The sequence below is a fragment of the Nicotiana tabacum genome, chromosome 5, assembly GCF_000715075.1.
Source record: "Nicotiana tabacum cultivar K326 chromosome 5, ASM71507v2, whole genome shotgun sequence".
Classification (NCBI taxonomy): Eukaryota; Viridiplantae; Streptophyta; class Magnoliopsida; order Solanales; family Solanaceae; genus Nicotiana; species Nicotiana tabacum.
In genome coordinates this window covers 64,930,738-64,946,316 of record NC_134084.1, presented here as the reverse complement: position 1 = coordinate 64,946,316, position 15,579 = coordinate 64,930,738, and the positions used below count along the sequence as shown (strand labels likewise).

The 15,579-nt window shown below is 35.6% G+C and overlaps 1 protein-coding gene across 1 annotated transcript; it reads left to right on the top strand.

Annotated features, from left to right (window-relative positions):
* The first annotated feature begins 406 nt into the window (after window positions 1–406).
* Window positions 407–1,557, top strand: LOC107805961 (uncharacterized). The gene is made up of 2 exons (XM_016630072.2): window positions 407–853; window positions 955–1,557. Exons 1-2 carry the CDS (start codon window positions 407–409, stop codon window positions 1,555–1,557), a joined length of 1,050 nt encoding a protein of 349 aa, XP_016485558.2.
* Window positions 1,558–15,579: the final 14,022 nt, after the last annotated feature.

The window sequence follows — 15,579 nt, the reverse complement described above, 5'->3', positions numbered from 1 at the left end:
ATCAGTTACATATAAAGGAAGGAGTTGGCACCGATGCAATTGATTCAGGAGGAACTGGGGATGGTGTAATTGTAACCGGTAACTTGGAGCAATCTAGAATGCAGGATATGAAATAGCAGACTTTGGTGCCTAATTTGCAACACAAGCATGATGTTAGTGTTGCTGATGCTCAGAAGTTTAAAGAAGTAGAAGATAAAGATGCAAGGGCATGCCAAGATCTAGATGAAGAGTCCACAACTCAAAATTTCCAAAATGTAGCCAGGCAAGGTGATTTGTCTCCTAGAATCATTGAGAAGGCCAAATCTGCAGCAAAGGGGAGGAAGAAACATCAGAAAGAGAACCCAACTGTGCCTGCAGGAGGAGTTCAAACAAGGAGAAATTTGTCACTTTCTTTATCCAAACAGTAATGGATGCTCTCATATGGAATATTAGATCAGTTAACACTCAGCAAGCATTTGAGATGCTGATCAAATCACATAGAAAGAATCACTATGAATTCATTGGTTTAATGGAGCCTATGCAACAAGCAAGAACTTTGGAAAGGTATAGAAACAGAATAGGCTTTGCTCAGGCGATTTCTAATGTATCAAATAAGATCTGGGCTTTCATAGATGAAGTATATGAGGTTACAGTTATGTATAACTTGGTGCAGCAGTTAACTCTAAGGCTATATCACTCTGAGACTCATGTGGAATTTGTTCTAACTCTGGTATATGCTAAGTGTGATGCTATTGAAAGGACTGAACTGTGGGATTCATTGTATTATATGGCATCAGATATGACTATTCCATGGTTGGTAAGAGGTGATTTCAATGTTATATGGGATGAGGAGGAAAAATTTGGAGGTCTTCCAGTACACTTGAATGAAATAGATGATTTCAGGCATTGTATAAATACTTGTAACCTGTCAGATCTTGGTTTTAAGGGTAGTATATTCACATGGTGGATTGGCAGGGCAGAGGAGGATTGTATTTTCAAAAGGCTAGACAGATGTGTGGCCAATCAGAATTTCAGCAGATTTTTCCAGGTATTGAAGTTCAACATTTGGCAAAGATAGGGTCTGATCATAGCCCTATGCAACTTAGATATGATATAAAGAATCCCCCAGTCAAGAAACCCTTCAGGTTTCTGAATTTTTGGCTGGAACATGCTTCATTCAAAGAGGTAGTAAAGCAGAACTGGAATGCTGACTTCAGTGCAAACCAATATGTTCTGTTCAATCATAAGCTGAAGAAGGTCAAGAAGGCTCTATCTGGATGGGGTAAATCAACATATGGGGACATATTTCAAAAAATAGCTAGTTTTGAGGAGGTTGTAATTGTGCATGAAGCAGAGTTTGAAGTTAACCCTACAAAACAAAACAGACAAAGGTTGCAGAAGGTACAGACTGAATTGATCAGATATCTAGCATTGGAAGAAAAATACTGGAAACAAAAATCTGGAATGTCTTGGTTTAAAGATGGTGACAGGAATATAAATTTTTCCATGCGCAAGTTAGAGGTAGAAGAAAGAAGCTGCAACTGTCCAGAATTCAGAACAGTCAGGGTATGTGGATAGTGCTGTATTCTGGGCCGGGCCCGGGCCTTCGTAGGCCAAACGGGCCGGGCTTTGTAGGCCTGGGCTCTAGCGGTCCCGGGCCTAGCGGTCCCGGGCTTCGTGGGCTCAACGGGTGGAACCGGCCCGTGACAGGCCTAAGCCCACATGGTCCTGGGCTTAACAGGCCGGACTCGTGGGCTTCGCGGGCCTAACGGTTTTTTTTAAAGGCAATTTCTTGTAGTATCATGGCTATATTAAAAATATATATGTAGTATATATGTAGATCTAATTATTAAAGTGATTGACGAAAAAGAAAAATAAAAAACAATAGTAAAACACTAAATTGTCATGCATAATATATTGTCTTGTAGTATATATATTGTATCTTATGTATATATATTATAACTTATTACTTATATATTTTCTTGTAGTATATATTGTATGTGCTTATGTATTCGACTATCTGTAAAAGTGTTAAAAATACAGATAGAAATATTTGCAAAATGATTATTGCAGGATTTACTGGCCAACTTCATGGCTGGTGGGATAATCATTTATCTGTAAAGGAAAAGGCTTTCGTTATTAATGCTACGGCAACCGACGAAGGTGTTGATAACATAGGTATGGAAAGGAGTTGTTAAACAAAATCATAGGTATGCTGACAAACCGAGGATGCAGACTTATTATTATCCCCGTCCTACTCCTCAAGATGTGTTGATTGAGGAACGAGATTGGAATCAGACTAATACGTCTTATAACGGTTCCAAAATTTATGAATGGAATCTTGATGGTCTAACTGATAGACAATTAACCATTCTCATACACAGAATGCTTATGTATTCGACTATCTGTAAAAGTGTTAAAAATACATATAGAAATATTTGCAAAATGATTATTGCAGGATTTACTGGCCAACTTCGTGGCTGGTGGGATAATCATTTATCTGTAGAGGAAAAGGATTTCGTTATTAATGCTACGGCAACCGACGAAGGTGTTGATAACATAGGTATGGCTCTAGTAATGGGTAGAGAAGATACAGTTTATACCCTTATCCTTACAATCTTAGAGCATTTCAATGGTAGATTTACCTCAAATCATCAGACCATCCGAACCTTACTTAATGGACTTAGATGTAAGACCCTTAGTGAATTTAGATGGTATAAAGACACTTTTATGAGTAGAGTTATGGAACTACCCGACAATAAATTTGAGCATTGGAAAGCCAAGTTTATAGACGGTCTCCCTTCCTTATTTGCTGAAAGAGTTAGGGATGTGTTAAAGGGTAGTTGCGGCGAGATTCTGTATAATAATTATACCTATGGTAAGCTTATAGGAGTTTGTACACAAGAAGGATTGAAATTGTGTAATGAGCTAAGGCTTTCTAGACAGCTTAAGATTGATAAGCTTAAAGAAAAATCCCAATATGGTGACTTCTGTACTCAGTTCGGTTTACCAGGAACTTCTACTCAAAGTAGGAAGAAGAAAAACAGATATCATAAGTATCCTTACCCGGATAGCCCGTATAAGAAAAAGAGGTCTAGATATAGGCCTAAGGAAGAATGTGATACTAGAAAAGCGCATCGAAAATCTACTCGTTTTACGAAGAATAGATCTAAAAGAGATCTCGCTGATATTAAGTGTTATAAGTGTGGAAAGTTTGGTCATATTTCTCCAAATTGCAAGCTTCAAAAGCTAAAAACCTTAGAACTCGATGATGAGTTACACGATAAGGTTTATGGCTTGTTATACACTTCAGGATCAGAATCTGACTATTACTCGGAGACTGAATCTGAAGCTGAAGTTGAGTTAATTGATTTTTCTGATAATAAAAATATTGATACTTCTTGCACTGCTTGCAAAGATGATATTTGTACTTGTGATAGTGACGAATTTTATAAATTCCAATCACAATTTGATAATCTAAATATAAAAACTATTACATCTGATAATGTAATAGAACTTTTAAAAGAAGTTACTGATGAAAAACTTCGTGAAAAAATTATTAATTTAGCTGCAAGTTCTAGTTCTAGTAGTTCAAAATCTGTTGAAAAATACAAGAACGAATTTGAATATTTTGCACCTTATTCTTTATCTGAAATAAATAGAAGACTTCAAAAGTCCAGTACGCCTAGTAGAGATACTTCTTTTAATGATTTAAAAGAAGAAATTGAGAATTTGAAAAGGGATATTAAGTCTCTTAAGCAAAATCAAATGATTTGCGATAACCGAATTACTCAAATTGAGAAAAATAATTCTCTACCTGAATTTTCGACTAAAGAAATTTCTGAATTTTTAATGATAAATCTGATCCAAATGCAGAAAAATCAGACTTGTTTTTAGGTATGATGCAAATTATTACTGCACATAAATGGTATATTAAATGTACTATTTTGATCGATAATAATTTTTCCATAACTAATATAGCTATGATTGATAGTGGTGCAGATGTAAGCTGCATTCAAGAAGGATTAATTCCAACTAAATATTTTCAAAAGACCACTCATTTGGTTAAATCCGCTTCTGGTCATGCTTTAGATATAGAGTACAAACTGCCAAATACTCATATTTGTCAAAATAAAGTCTGTATTCCTCATTTCTTCTTTTTGGTAAAAAACCAGTTATACCCTCCAATTATACTTGGAACCCCTTTTATTAATGCTATTTATCCGTTCAATAATATAGATGAACATGGTTTTTCTGCTACTTATCAAGATAAAAAGATAAGTTATTCCTTTGTTACAGATCCCGTAACTAGAGATATTAATGCCTTGATTAATATGAAACAAAGGCATGTTGATTCATTACAATTAGAAATTCTTAGCATAAATATATTCGATACTTTACAGTCTGCTAAAGTTCAGCAAAAGATTAAATTAATTGCTGAAAAGATGGCTGTTGATGTTTGCGTCGATCACCCTAGTGCCTTTTGGAACCGGAAAAGGCATATTGTAACTCTTCCTTACGAAGAAAACTTCTCTGAGGATGATATTCCTACTAAATCTCGACCTTGCCAGATGAATGCTGAACTAGTTGAATTCTGCAAAAACGAGATTGATAGTTTGTTACAAAAGGGTTTGATAAAACCCTCAAAATCTCCTTGGTCATGTTCTGCCTTTTATGTTAATAATGCGGCAGAAAAGGAACAAGGTATTCCTCGCTTAGTTATAAATTATAAACCATTAAATAAGTATCTAAAATGGATTAGATACCCTATTCCCAATAAAAGGGACTTGCTATCTAGGTTATATGACTCCAATATATTTTCAAAATTTGATTTAAAATCTGGTTATTGGCAAATTCAAATCTTTAAAGAGCATACTTATAGAACTGCTTTCAATGTTCCATTTGGGCAATATGAATGGAATGTTATGCCATTCGGTTTGAAAAATGCCCTTCTGAATTTCAAAAAATTATGAATGATATTTTTAACCCTTATTTAGATTTTTTCATCGTTTATATTGACGACATATTAGTATTTTCTAAAACTTTGGAGATGCATATTAAGCATCTTGATATTTTCAAGAAAATTGTTATACAAAACGGTTTAGTAATTTCTAAACCAAAGATGAGTCTATTCCAAACGAATGTTCGTTTTTTAGGCCATAATATTTTCCAGGGAAAAATTACCCCAATACAAAGATCAATTGATTTTGCCTTGAAATTTCCTGGTGTTATTACTGACAGGACTCAATTACAAAGATTTTTGGGAAGTCTGAATTATATATCCCCTTTCTATAAAATTTTATCACGAGATCTAGCTCCTCTATACGATCGGCTGAAGAAGGATCATAGACACCCTTGGACTGACCAACATACTGAGTTAGTCAAAAGTATTAAACAACGTGTTAAATCTCTACCTTGTTTAACCCTTGCTAATCCTACTTGGCAAAAGGTTATCGAGACAGATGCGTCTAATGTTGGATATGGAGGGATTTTAAAACAAGTAAATCCCAACAATAAGAGTGAATACCTAATAAGATTTCACTCTGGTAAATGGACCGAAGCCCAGAAGAAATACGCTACTGTGGCACATGAAATGTTAACAATTGTTAAGTGTGTATTAAAATTTCAAGACGACTTATATAACCAAAAGTTTTTGATAAAAACTGATGCTCAATCTGTTAAATATATGTTTGACAAAGATTTTAAGCACGATGCTTCTAAATTAATATTTGCTAGATGCCAGGCTCAGCTGGCGCCTTTCGATTTTGAAATACAATACAAAAAAGGAATTGATAATTCCCTTCCGGATTTTCTATCCCGGGAATATTTAGAATAAATTATGAATTATTATACCATGTTATTTGATGATGAGGTATTGATCACTATTCTTAAAGTGATTAATTTAAACAGAGACTTAAAGGAACTCATACTTGATAAAATTATGGCTGACAAAATTGAAACTATTGAAGAAGAATACTCTAATTCTAATGAAGTTACTAATATTCTTCAGTTAATTGAAAATGAGTTTCCCAGCCAAGATTATATCGGCGATAGAATTATGATATCCTTTTTAATTAATAATGACTTGCTATTTCTGCAGAATGGACCCTTCATGGGCCACCAGGGGCAGAGGTAGGGGAAGATCTTCCCCTAGTAGGACTTATTCTCAGGGATCGTCATACGGATCCTCATCAAATTCTCCAGTAATACAAAGAGGAAAAAAGAGTTTGATAAACTCAAAGGTACCTCTTACAGGGGAATCATCAGGACATTCTATACATCTGGAAGATATTCCAGAAGATAGCCCTCTATATGGACATCTGCAGGCTTATTTGGCATCCAAAAAGCAAAGTGATACTTTTGCTTCAATTGCTAAAGAAGAAGACAATGATGATATCAAGTCATACGAAAAATTACCAAAGAGAGAAATGATATTTCTCCTTGAAAACTCTGAGATTCAGAGAAAGGAAGAACCATGGAAAATATTCCAGAGATATCTGATTAATGGATTATACTACCCGGGTGAATCATATAAAACCCGCACTTATTATGAGACTATCCTAATTAGTACAGGAAGTGCAGAATTCCAGCACTTTTCGGGTTATAACACAAATGAAAACGTTTATAACTTTTCAAAAGTCATTATCAAATAGATTATATCTGTTGAAGAATGGGGGATTTCAACAATGAAAGAAAGGCAGATAAGCCTTAATAAATCCCCTATGAATTTTACTTATTGGGATTATATCCAAGCATTTAATAGGGTGCTTTATTATAATAATGAGAGATATAAACATACTTGGTTTATCAAAGTATGTGCAAAGGTATTTACAGGACCTATCCCCAACTGGTTTTTAAACTGGCGGTCATACCATGGTCCCACTACAAAAATTCTTCCTGAACCATTCCTTAAGTTATACAAAGAATGGGCAAAAGTTTCGCCGTTCCTAACCGAGTTATATCACGCAGATCATATCTGTTATCTAGAAAAAAATTGATCAAATCTACTTCTTTATTGAATTCTCTATCCCCTGGATTCATAAATGGACTTCTGAATTAGGTTATACGGAAGAACAAATCCCGTGTTTATATAGGGTATTTTACAACAATTTTTGGGACAAATTGCTGAAGACTGATCCCAAAACAAAAACATTATATGGACAAGAATTATTGGATTCTATTAAAACACAAATCCAATTATATATAACGACCCCTCAAAAGAAGATGATAGAAGAGAGCACAGTTAAACATATTGCTCGAAGAATCTCAATTCAAGAAGGAGATAAAATTGATTTGATAAATCAATACTTAGAAGAAGTGAAAAGAAACTTGCTTCAATCACTGGATCAATGCGAAAAATCAGACACTTCAATGCGAAGTGAAACAAGTGGTGATGACCTCGTGGAAGATACACAACCAATACAGCCAGAGATAATATTATCTGATAGAGATATAGAAAAGGTGGAAGATTTCCTCCAACAAATGCACAATTTGGACAAGAAAAAGATTTGACAGCTTACCAGCCGCCAGGACCCACTCCACAGTAGATACACTGTTCATCCACAGTAGAAACACTGTTCATCAATAGTAGAAACACTGTGTAAGGACCTAGACGTGGGACTCAATTTACTATTTTAGATTCTTTTTTTTTGTTATATAAGGAGACTTCTTCATTTGAAGAAGGAAGAGTCGGAACCCCCTACTCTCTCTCTACACTCTCTCTCACCTCCCTTTGTAAAGATTTAGTTTATTAGTTTGTAAATCAGTTAAAGATTAATAAAAGTTTTGAAGTTCAGTTCATCTTCAGGGCCTTGCTTCTCGGCCTTCAAGGTACTTATTCTATTTTCTTTTTAGTATATTAAATACTTAGTTTCTCTCCCCAGCCGTGACTATGTCCGGCTAAACGGATTCATATCTATGTTGAAGAACTAATTTCTCTTGCATATTAACCATGAAGAATCCAGACTCTTTCAAAATATAAAGGAATTTTATTATAGTTTCTTGGCTTGGTTCCAAGATGGTGGTACAGTCGGTTCTGATACTACTCTTATTGGCTTTGCCTTAGTGGCTACGTCTAGCCAGCTGTGACATTAAAATCCCACTAAAGTTGTCAAAAGGGCTATCCCTTTCACAGTTAGAACTGCTAGACACATGGGCTCAGTAAGAGTATGTATCGGACCTGGACAGGCCCCTTGCTTGGGTAAAAGGATGTAGATCCTTCCATACAGTCATTAAACTATAATATAATTTCCGTATATCTTATGTATATATATTCTCTTATATATTTTCTTGTAGTATATATATTGTATCTTATGTATATATATTCTCTTATATATTTTCTTGTAGTATATATATTGTATCTTATGTATATATATTCTCTTATATATTTTCTTGTAGTATATATTGTATCTTATGTATATATATTCTCTTATATATTTTCTTGTAGTATATATATTGTATCTTATGTATATATATTCTCTTATATATTTTCTTGTAGTAGTATATATATTGTATCTTATGTATATATATTCTCTTATATATTTTCTTGTAGTATATATATTGTATCTTATGTATATATATTCTCTTATATATTTTCTTGTAGTATATATATTGTATCTTATGTATATATATTCTCTTATATATTTTCTTGTAGTATATATATTGTATCTTATGTATATATATTCTCTTATATATTTTCTTGTAGTATATATATTGTATCTTATGTATATATATTCTCTTATATATTTTCTTGTAGTATATATATTGTATCTTATGTATATATATTCTCTTATATATTTTCTTGTAGTATATATATTGTATCTTATGTATATATATTCTCTTATATATTTTCTTGTAGTATATATATTGTATCTTATGTATATATATTCTCTTATATATTTTCTTGTAGTATATATTGTATGTTATGTATATATTGTAGCTTATAAATAATTCTAAGTAAAGACAAAGAAATATTGCGAAAAGATATTCAAGGGTAGAAGCAATAAATTTTATTACCAAAAATGGCATATCTTTCTTAGTCATCCTTCCCCCAATGGAATGAGCACAACAAGGTACTAATACCACCATTAGAAGGAAAAAAACTAAGGAAGATGTGCCAAAATACAAGTTACATATTAGTCTATGTATTATCTCTAACAAATCTCATAAATCCATCAAGGTTCGGAGGAGGTTGCGTTGGTGGTGGTGGAAAAGAAGCTTGTTCATCACCACTTCCGGGCGAAGCCGAATCCTACGCAAGTTCCGCTATCATTTCTTCATAAGCTTCATCTATCGCCGGTTGTGATTCTGCAATTCCAAAGTTTCTTCTTTCCGAGCGGATCCAATCTCTAAACAGTACTAATTTTTCCAAGCTATCCCTCATAGACTCTCTATGATCACCTATTTTGCAGTCTTGCTTGACTGAAAGCGCTCTCTGATGCAACAGTTGAAGCTTGAATTGATAAAATATACCGAGTCATCCTTGCAAGAACCGGAAAATGTTTTTCCCTTGCCTTCAACCATTCCAAAAGATCAAAAGAGCCGTCTGGATTCTCCTTTTCAAGTCCCTGAGACAAATAAACTTGAAGCTCATTTAGATGTGAAGTTTCATCATAATTATCACCTTGAGAACCCCTGAACTCCGTCCAAGATTTAAGAGCTTTTAAGCCCGCAACTCTTTTAGACGATTGTGAGCTAGACGAAGTAGGGGTTGGAATAGTTGGCCTAGCATGCTCTAAGGAAAGTTGATAAGCATTATAAAATGTTTGAGCATTAATTTTAATTGAGGCTTTTGCATTTGCAAGTGTAGCAACTTCCTCATTTGAATGATCTAAACCCTTATAAATATTTGAATACCAAAAATGAGGACCTCCCAATTTCATTGTAGGATTTAACATTGCAGCAAGACCAAAAATAGGAGGGATAGGAAAAAAATATTTTTTAAACTTTTGTTTCATTTCATTTATATCAAGTTCATAAATGTCCCCACACTCACCAAATTCAACAACCAAATCAGATAGTGCTGCAATATAAACTAAACAGTTTGAAATAGTAGGATAATATTGCCCAGAAAATGCATTTGTAGCAATTTGAAAATGTTCTAAAAAATCTAAAAGAATTTTAACATTCGTCCAATCTTGAGTAGTAAGCATTTCATCATCATCCTCACCACCTACCCGAGAATTAAACGTTGCATTAATTGGGTTTCTATATTCATATGCAACTACTAAACTTTCGTACATACAATTCCATCTAGTCGGGCAAGGTTTAGGAACCTTTCTTTCTCTAAGGCCATATTCATCACATTTTTTAAAATACTCTCTAAGTCTACTTCTACGGTTTGAATAAAAAAGCCAATTAAGAGCCATTCTAAGCTTTTCAATTTCTATGTTTAAAATTCGCATACCATCACCGACAATTAAATGATAAATATAACAAATACATCTAACATGGAAAATATTAGTAAATGCAGGATTTAGTGTTGTTGTAAGCATGCCTATAGCACTAGTGTTACTAGAAGCATTATCCATAGAAATTGTCATTATTTTATCGCTAAAGCAAAAATATCTACAAATATCTGCAATAGTGTTAGCTATAAACTTACCTGTGTGACGCGAATTAATTATTCTATATGCAATTATGCGTTTTTGCATTATCCATTCCTCATCTATCCAATGACTTGTAACAGTTAGATAATCAAAATCATTACCACTTCTACCAATATCAGTAGTAATAGAAATCCGATTAGGTATATGAGTAAATAAATACCGCAAATATTGTTCATATTCATGTTTGAATTTATAAATATCACTCTTAACTGTTGCGCGAGGACAACCTTTATAAGTAGGATTAAAAACTCTTCTAATATAATGAACCCAATTAGGATTAGATGCAAAAGTATAAGGTAAGCACATAACAGTAATCATCTTTGCTAATTCTTCACGATCTCTATTTGGATCGTAATATAAAATACCTCCGGTGACAGTGTTAATTCCTGGTTGAACTAGATTTGAACTTGTACTAGGGTTAACCGCAGAATCTACACTTGTCCCCTCTAGCTGCGCTTTCATTTGTAAAAATCTAGCCTTATCTCTAGGGTGTGTTTTTATGTGCCTAGTCAAACTACCCGTGCCGCTACGGTCTCCAGTATATTTATGCACCATTAATTTCCCACAAGTTTTACACTTAGCCTTATTTTGTTCTCTTACTTGAGTAAAATAATTCCAAACTAATGATGTTTCTAGGCGTTTAGCAGGTTCTCTATTAAAAGTAGGAGTTTCTACAGGTGGGTCGACCGGTGCATCAGTTGGGTTATTAAGAGGACTAGTAGGTGTATCATCTAAATCTGGTGCTTGGGTTTCATCATCATCCTCATTTTCCTCATTATTTTCTAAGATGGTTTCATTAGGATAAAGAGCATTCATAATTTCATCATCTAATCTATCACCTGGTGCAACATTATGATAAAATTCACTATCGGTAAATTGAAAACAAGGGTGATCACTATCAAGAATTACGGAAGGAGGAGGACATCTAGGTTGGCGACTACTTTCAACTTGCTTATCTTTTCTAGGTCGGGGAGCCGGGGGAAGGGTAGTTGGTTGGCCACTACTTTCACCGGTTTTATCTTTTCCTTTACCAAACATTATTTTCAAAGTAAATGCCATATTAATTATAATTATGCAAACTAAACCACACAAAAATATATTCTTAAAACGTAAGAGTTGAAACGAGTTTACCGGATTGCCGAACAACTTCTTGAAAATTGAAAATCGTTGAACACTTGAAAACTTCAATTCAACAACTTCACAATTTTTCACGAAATTTCAACAATAAATTAAGTAATTATAGTAGAGAGATTGAGAGAGTTTGAGTGATATTGAGAGATATTGATGAATTGGTGAATAAAAATGAAAGAATGAGGGAGTATTTATAGTTGAGAAATGGGGAAAAGTGTAATTATATAAAGTTTGGGGTTAAAATAAAGTTTGGGGGCCAAATGGACATTTTTTAAACTTAAAAACGGTCATATTTTCAGCCCAAATGGCTAGATTTTAAATATGGCCGTTGGAGACCTGTTAGGCCCGCCAGGACCGGCCCAGGCCCGTCTGACGGTCCCGGGCTAAACGGTCCCGGGCTCGTGGGCTAATAGTACAAGACCGGCCCGTCACGGGCTTCTCAGGACCACCAGGACCGGCCCACCAGGCCCGTTAGGACCGCGAGCCCGGTCCGGTCTGGTTCAGGCCCGGCCCACCAAGCAGCCTTATATGTGGATAGAAGAAGAAGAGGAGATAGCTGCAGAAGCAATTCAATTCTTTCAGGATCAGTTCTCAGAATCTGCAGCACCTACATCTTTTGATATCATAAGACATGTTCCTTCATTGATAGATTCAGGCAAAAATGAAGATTTGATCAAGCAGCCAACGTTAGAGGAGGTAAGGGCAGCTGTATTTGGGCTCAATGGAGACAGTGCAGGTGGCCCAGATGGATTCACAGGGAAATTTTATCAGTCATGTTGGGATATTATAGGAGATGACCTGTTTGACATGGTGAGAGCATTCTTTAATGGGCATGAATTGCCAAAATGTGTGACCCATACTAACCTTGTGCTGCTTCCAAAGAAAAAAGAAGTTTGCACCTTCTCAGATCTTAGACCAATCAGCCTCAGTAACTTTACTAATAAAGTAGTGTCAAGGGTTATCCATGAAAGGCTTGTGGGGCTGCTACCTAATTTGATATCTGAAGAACAAGCTGGTTTTGTTAAAGGGAGGAGCATTGTAGAAAATATTTTGTTAACTCAAGAGATTGTCACTGATATGAGACTAAGAATTAAGGCAGGTCCAAATGTTGTATTGAAGCTGGATATGACCAAAGCTTATGATAGGCTTTCTTGGTTGTTCTTGACTAAGGTTCTGAGAAAGATAGGCTTCTCTGAAAGATTTATTGGCATGGTTTTTGGCATAGTTTCAAATAAGTGGTACTCAGTGCTGATAAATGGTCAAGCACATGGTTTTTTCAAATCATCAAGAGGGGTAAAACAAGGAGATCATCTGTCTCCTACTTTGTTTATCTTAGCTGCTGAAGCACTCTCAAGGGGTCTTAATGCTCTGCATCTGAATTTGCATTTCTGTGGATATGGTTTAGCTAAATGGAGCCCAAAGATAAATCATCTTACATATGCAGATGATACAATTATTTTCTCCTCATCAGACGACACCTCCCTTAGGCACATAATGGAGGTGCTTGCAGCGTATGAAGAAGCATCTGGACAGCTAGTCAATAAGGCAAATTCAGCTGTGTATCTCCATCATTTGACTGATAGTGAAGTAGCAGAGAAGGTGGAGAGAGTTACAGGAATTAAAAGGCAGGAATTCCCAATTGTGTATTTAGGATGCCCTATTTTTTATTCAAGAAGGAAAATGGAATATTATCAGCCAATGATTACTAAGGTATTGGACAGATTACAATCATGGAAAGGCAAGCTATTGTCTATTGGGGGAAGGGCAATTCTCATTACCCATGTGCTTCAGAGTATGCCAATTCATTTGTTATCTGCAGTCAATCCACCTGCATATGTGATTAATAGACTTCACAAGATTTTTGCTCAATTTTTCTGGAGTAGTTCAGGGACAGGTAACAACAGGCATTGGGCATCATGGAGTACCTTATGTATGCCACAGGAAGAAGGGGGTATTGATTTTAGGTCCCTTCATGATGTAGCAAAAGCTCTGTTCTGCAAACTGTGGTGGAAATATAGAACAAAACCTAGTCTGTGGAGCTCATTTATGAGTCAGAAGTATTGCAAAAAGATGAATTCAGTGGTAGTGCAATGGAGAAAAGGATCACATGTTTGGAGAAAGATGTTGGAGTGCAGAGACCTTGTTGAACACCTGATCATTTGGCAACCAAGGATGGGTTCTTCTTTGTTCTGGTATGACAACTGGACAGGCTTAGGGGCTTTGTATTTTTTGATTGCTCAAAATTTTGGAGTTGATGAATCAGTCCATAATGTGTGGGATGTGGTGTATGGAGGAGAATGGAATACACAAAGGCTTTATGAAATATTACCTGAAGAATTTGCAGAACACATCATAGTAAACCTTCAGCCACCTGCAACTCAAGGAGTCTTGGATGTACCTGTTTGGAGTTTGGAATCAAAGGGTCAGTTCAGTGTTAGAACAACATGGTAGTATGTGAGGAACATAGCTGAACCAATGTCAGCTTATAAGAAAATTTGGGTGAAAGGTCTGCCATTTAAGTTAGCCTTTTTCATGTGGAAAGTATGGAGGAACAAGCTGCCATTGGATGAGTTTTTCAGAAGACTTGGCTATCAGATGGCATCTAAGTGCTGGTGTTGTGCAGATCCTTTGGAGGAAACAACACAACACTTATTTTTTACATCATATGCTGCAAACAAAGTATGGAGGTATTACCTTGGGCATGCTGGTATTGTAACAGAAGGACTCACACTACACCAGGCAATTATCAAATGCTGGATTGCAGATGTAGTACCTCGACTGAAGCCAATTTTGCAAGCCTTGCCATCAGTCATAGTATGGGAATTATGGAAGAGGAGAAACAGTTATAAATATGGAGATGCAGTCACTATTAACAGGGTGGTGTACCAGATCTCTTCTACTCTGCAGTCATTGATTAAAGTAAGGAAGTCAGGAATTAGTCAGGTTTCTCATAGGTGGCCAGATATGTTGAAGATGATGGAGTAGTTCACACCAAATCTCAGGTATACAAAGGTGAATTGGGATTTTCCAGAACAAGGTTGGGTGAAAGTCAACACAGATGGAGCTTCAAGAGGTAATCCGGGAAGGAGTTCAATTGGTTTTGTCCTTAGAAATGAGGAGGGTGATGTGCTGTATGCATGTGGCAAGGAGATCCAAGAGGGCATAAATTCAATTGCTGAAGCTAAAGCTATCTCTGAGGCTTTGAAATTTTGTGTACAGCATGACTATGTCTTGATTGACTTGCACACAGACTCTATGGTGCTGCAGAAAGTGATTACAGGAGAATGGAAGCCCCCTGGGTCTTGGGAAGTCTGGTAGAGGAGATTATGGATTTGATGAAGAGGGTTAATGTTAAGATATCTCATACACTCAGAGAAGGAAACAAGTTAGCAGATCACATTGCAAATTATGCCCTGGACAATGGCCTGTTGGAGTGTTATGGATTTGAAGATTTGGATGTTCAGGGGAGAAAGTTGGTGAACTCTGATAAATTACAATGTCCATACATAAGAGTCTCAGCTTCAAGGAGATAGGAAGAGGTGGAGGAGCTACATCACCTGCAGAGGGGGATCAAAGGAGTCTGTATAAACATCATCATACTCAAATCCTTTTGGAGGAGAGTATGATGAGATTTTTATCTAAAAAAAATTTCTTTTTTTCTTTTTTGCAGGTACAAATGTTGCAGCTATGTTTTGGATCTTGAGGGAACTTTTTATGGTGGTATTAGTGCTTTGCACTCAGCCCAGAGAAGGAAACTCAAATCCAAATATAGCTATAGAAGAAAATCAGAAATTTATGATGTCACTGAAGGTTTTCAGCAAATATAAGATAATAACAGGAGCTTTAAAGCCCAGAATGTCTA

Bases quoted from the DNA above. Each gene is read 5' to 3' on its own strand.
- LOC107805961 (XM_016630072.2), top strand. From the start codon at position 407: ATGGATGCTCTCATATGGAATATTAGATCAGTTAACACTCAGCAAGCA. The intron at 854-954 runs GTACACTTGAAT...GTGGATTGGCAG, and splicing joins AAAAATTTGGAGGTCTTCCA to GGCAGAGGAGGATTGTATTT.